At 50.3% G+C, this 5,470-nt stretch overlaps 1 protein-coding gene across 1 annotated transcript; it reads left to right on the top strand.

Annotated features, from left to right (window-relative positions):
- Positions 1-422: 422 nt before the first annotated feature.
- Positions 423-4,415, top strand: LOC131213740 (paired box protein Pax-1). The gene is made up of 3 exons (XM_058207855.1): positions 423-459; positions 3,286-3,762; positions 3,844-4,415. The coding sequence occupies exons 1-3, from the start codon at positions 423-425 to the stop codon at positions 4,413-4,415; spliced, it is 1,086 nt and encodes a 361-aa protein (XP_058063838.1).
- The last annotated feature ends 1,055 nt before the right edge of the window (positions 4,416-5,470 follow it).

Here is a 5,470-nt window from a genome sequence, read left to right as displayed (position 1 = left end):
AATTGACCTACTTTCGGCCAGTGACACTAACTTCTGTCCGTCCGTGCTTCTGTTCGAAACAGAGTTCCAAAACATGCACCCGATACTATCAATGAACTTCACTTCCTTCGTAACTCTTCATACCTTCGTTCCATACCTATATATTTACGAGGGCTGTTAAAAAAAAAAAATGCGACATTTGCATTTCCGCGGGCTACGTATATCCGATTTTCGTATACGTACATCCGATCCGATCCGATGTTTGAATGGCATTAGGTTGCTACACATGTCAGTGACTTATGGTGAAAAGTTCGGCCATTTTAAGTTATTCGTCAATTTTTGACAGCTGTTTCGCTTGGACAAGGTTTGGCTCATCGTCGATTTTGGTCTACTCCAAAAGTAATTGACCACGAAGCGCTAATTTGAGTTTTGAAAACAGCAAAATGTCACAGGGAGGCATATCTGGGGAACACGGTATCGGTAGGTATAGGTATCGGTTTGTAGGCCAAAAATTTGCCCAGCACATTGTTTTAGGCAAAAATTCACGCAGAAACCACGATGTGTGAGCGGGGGCGCGATAGCCAATTTTGGTTTTCTCACAAATCCGGAAGTTTGTGCCGGATTGCTTCTGGTGAAATGCGCATAACTTGCAGGAAATATTCTTTATTGACCGTTCTATCCTTTGGCAATGCATGATGCACCATGATCCTGCAATTGAAGAACATTTTAAGCAAAACGGTTCACATTCGACCAAACATGGTTTTTCAACGTTCACATCTTCTAGGCCCTCATTTTGAAATTTAGCCCTCATAAATTTTGAACCACAATAAGCACTGGTTTTGGTCATAACAGCTTCATCATAAGACACTGTTAACATTTCGAATACGTCCGTGCTCCTAATTTCATTTTTCACAAAACATTAGAGAAAGATTCTGCGCTATCTTTTTTTCGGAGTAGAGAAAAATCGACGATGAGCGTGCACAGATGACACGTGCACAGTCAAACGGCTGTCAAAAATTTAGTGATCACTCAAAATGGACGAATTTTCCACCGTAAGTCACTGACATGTGTATAACCTAACGCCATAACAAATCGAAAATCGGATATACGTAGCTCGCGGAAAAGCAAATGTCGCAAAAATTTTTGAACAGCCCTCGTATATAAAAGAATGTCAGCCATGTTGTTCTTCCAATCACCCATAACTCAAGAACAGCTGAACCGATTTGGCTGAAAATTGGAAGGCAGGTAGCTCAAAACACAAGAAAGGCTTTAGGATACTTTTTATATTCCGTCACAATGAATGTGCACAATGATTTTTCTTTATACTGAGACGAGACAGACAAAGTGCGCGACAGCAAACAACTGTTGGCTTCTTTTTCTCGCTAATACTGCGTCTCCTCCGCCCAAGCAAAAACAAAAACTGAATAATGTGACTGAAGAAGAGAAAAAAAATTGCCCGCGATCGGGACCGCGTGCGTAAAGCTGAATTTCGCGCTTCTCAAGAGTACAGAGAGGCCGTCCGTGAAACGGCTCGGTTGCGAGTGCGAAATCGTCGAGCGACTTCATTTTCATGAAAACATTCGACATTACAATGGATGTTTCCAAATGACGTCATTTGGGGCAAAGATTGTTAAATAACGAGGATTTAATCCGACATTCATAGTATTATTTTTATACTAACACACTATTGCGTAGTTGTGTGGAAGAATAACTTATTGTAGTTATTTCTACGTATTATGTTTCGTTTTCTTCTTATTGGGCAACAACCTCTGAACGGTCCCCTGCATCAACCACAGACAATCTTAATCTCTGCTGCTCTCTGCAACAGTTGGTTTTTGCGGGCGGGGTTGTTGGTTACGCGCCAACCCCCCTGGCAGGCCGGTATCGGGAATCGAAACCATGGCCGGCTGCGGACAACCGATCCCGGGATTCGAACTAAGGCCAGCTGCGTGTGTGCGACGAGCGTTACCAACTGCTCTATCACCGGGAGCCCATTGCCTTTAGGGCGGAACAAAGTTCGCCGGGTCTGCTAGTTTATGATAAATAGTTCCTCAATGAGGGGTTACTGTATTTGGTGAGCGATTCCCACTCCAAATTGCTGAACACAAGTATTTTATTTACAACTATCTGCCTCCAGCGTGCCACGTCACCACGGCTCATTTCATTCTCATTTGTAAACGATCCGGCGTTTCAGAGGATCGGGCTTCCCGGTGACACATTCGATGGGCTTCCCTTCTCGCTTCCCGTTGGATGCATGCCAAAACTCGCGCCAGCTGACTTGCGGCTCGAATTGTTTGATAACTATCCGAGTTTTGAGTTTTTTTGGGAGCTGGCTAGGAAGTGGCGCAGCATGTGAAAACCTCTGTGTCAGGTCAGGAGAAGAAAAGCGCGAGTAGCGTTTTCCCAAATGTTATCCCTGAAGCTATCGGTGGAAACTGATTTTCTTTGCGTGCGTTACTACGAGTCTTACCTTACTTTTCATTCCGCCGCATTTCTATCAGTGGCCAATTTATTTCCAATTCCAGTGGAAATATTTGGTGTGTGAATTAATTCGGTTTTAGAATAGATCACATTACTCACAAAATGCCACAAATTTTATTTTATGAAATATAGCTGTGTTTGATAGCTACCGTCATTACGCATCTAACGCAGTATAGGTTGTTTTGAAGCGTACACAACACTTTTTTAAGCATTTGAACAGGTCAATATTTGTTCCTGGTAGAGTGTTCTTGCGGGGATTACTTCAATATGAAGAAAACTGCTACCGAACGCCACAAAATGTTAATGGTTATGCACGGTTAAACAGTGATGATTTCGACCTGAAAATCAAGAGTAACCTGTACAGTCAAAAAAGCTTGATGATGAAGAATTGGTAGCATTACTCGATCGGAATGCATGTCAGATGCAAAAAGAACACGTAGAAATGTTAGGAGTTGAAGGCCTGAAAAAGGCCTGGATTGGTGAACCAAGTCCATCGCAATCAAAGTGAAATATTCACCACGCAACGGTTATGCCGTTCATATGGTGTGATACGAAAGGTGTGGTGTACTGTGAGCTTTTAAAACCTTATGTTATTATTTATGCCAAATCCCATGGACGAAAATTAATACGTTTGAAGCCAGGTTTGGCCGTAAAACGACCAGAATGGGATCAAAGACATGATAGGCTGATTTTTCAACATGACAACGCTCGACCCCACATCGTTCGAGCCACAACAAGTCCTTTTGGGAGCGATTTTAAAAATTCCTGCATTGTGGAGCATTTTCTAACCGTTTGCTTCGTTTTCTCTGTCTCGTTGTGGTTCAGAAAATCAAGCCCAGCAGTACGGCGAGGTGAACCAGCTGGGCGGCGTGTTCGTGAACGGGCGGCCCCTGCCGAACAGTACCCGGATGCGGATCGTGGAACTGGCCCGGCTCGGCATCCGGCCGTGCGACATCTCGCGCCAGCTGCGCGTCAGCCACGGCTGCGTGTCGAAGATCCTGGCGCGCTACCACGAGACCGGCTCGATCCTGCCGGGCGCGATCGGCGGCTCGAAGCCGCGCGTAACCACGCCGAAGGTGGTGACGTACATCCGCGAGCTGAAGCAGAAGGACCCGGGCATCTTCGCCTGGGAGATCCGGGACCGCCTGCTGTCGGACGGGGTCTGCGACAAGAACAACGTGCCGAGCGTCAGCTCGATCTCGCGCATCCTGCGCAACAAGCTCGGCGGCATCGGTCACCACCACCAGCACCACCAGCACCACCAGCACCACCACCACCAGGGCGGCGGAGGCCTCGGTGGTGGTGGTGGCGGCGGCGGCGGAGGAGGCGGCGGCTGCCTGGGCGGCGGCGTCGGAGGTGGCGCCGGAGGCGGCGGTGGCGGAGGCGGCAACCACGTGACCCACCCGTCGGCCCACCTCTACAACTCCATCTACCCCACGTACTCGTACACGGCCGGATCGCTCAAATCGGAGCTGTCGTGCGGGGGCAGCCCCTCGCCACCGACCGGCACCACGCCGATCCGCAGCCCGCACGCCGGCCACTGCTGGCCCTCGTCCCACTCGGTCACCGACATCCTGGCGAACGTGCACCACCAGGCCGCCGTGGCGGCCCTCGCCCGCAACGGAGCCACCCCCGCGTCCCCCCAGTGCCACGGGACCCCGCCGCCCCCGGGGGCCCTCGTGAGCGGCGTAGCCGGCGTGATGGCCGCCGGCGGCATGAACGGGTCGGCCGCCAGCGCCTCCGCGTCGGCGGCGGCAGCGGCGGCGGCGGCTGCTGCAGCGGCGGCGGCGGCGGCCGCGGGCAACGCTGCGGCCATGCACCAGCACCACCACCACCACCACCACCAGATGCACGACACCGTCACGCCGCAGTCGCCCAACTCCTACAACTACTACATGTACTTGCAGAGCGGCGGAATGCACCACGGGGGCCTCGCCAGCGCCTCCGGGTTATAGGTCCTTCGGTGCCGCCGTCCAGCATCCGCCACCGACGCCCCCACGCCCTCGCTACTGCTCCTTCAGCTCCTCCAGAACGGTCACGGCAGCGATGGTCACTCACGGGTACTCACGGGCACGCCGGGCACGGCGAAATACGCCAGCGCCAGTAGCCCAACGCCGCCGCCGCCGCCGCCGCAGGCTTCCGTTCAGTTTGCAGAATGCTGAACCACCCTGCTGTTGTTCGCGTAACGAAAGAGAAAGAGCGAAAGCGAGAGAGAGAGAGGAGAAGAGCCTAAGGCAGGACGTCGTGGCAGGACGAAAGCGGCAGAGGACACACTTGGCAGGCCGAACGAAACAGAACCGGAAACCGACAAACAAACTTACAAACAAACAGACAAACAGATACACACGCACAGCAACACGAAAACTAGGACTAGGAGCTATTGTTGTTGTTTGCGCGGGACGAAAACGGAAAGAAAAGACAAATATTTACAAACAAACCCCCTGCGGGGCCGCGGAGAGCCGCGAACATTATACAACTAAAGGAATGTAGCAATTAAGGAAAGTAGAGCAAAGCAAAACCAAGCAGAGACAAGAAGAAAGAAAACAAGAAACCAAAACGAGGATCGGTGTGACGAAAGTAAATTAAAAACCTAAAACAAAAAGCAAAAATTGACGAAACCTCAAACAAAGCAAACAATCGAAAAATCGAACAACCTAACCTCTCGAGTAGTGACGAGGTACACAATAAGGACAGCAGCAGCAGCAAGCACCACTAATTAACACACGCGATAACAAAAGTACAAAATCAAGGTGAAACAAACAAACAAACAAACAAACAAACAAACAAACAAACAAACAAAAACAAACAAACAAAGAAAAAAGAAATACTACAGGGTGTACCTCCACAGCGTACCTCGTGCCGGCACGGCGGGCGGCGCCAATTTATCAATCAGAAATCTTATGAACTTGCAACTAATGTACACTCGCCCCCGTTCCTCCCCAGGGTCGCTCCCCCGGGTGGGGAGCCACAGGGAACAGGGATCTACTGTGCCGGGGGGGGGGGGGGGGGG

The sequence above is a fragment of the Anopheles bellator genome, chromosome X (genome assembly GCF_943735745.2).
Source record: "Anopheles bellator chromosome X, idAnoBellAS_SP24_06.2, whole genome shotgun sequence".
In the NCBI taxonomy this organism is placed as follows: Eukaryota; Metazoa; Arthropoda; class Insecta; order Diptera; family Culicidae; genus Anopheles; species Anopheles bellator.
The sequence above is the reverse complement of the archived record's forward strand: the minus strand, read 5'-3'. Positions and strand labels throughout refer to the sequence as shown.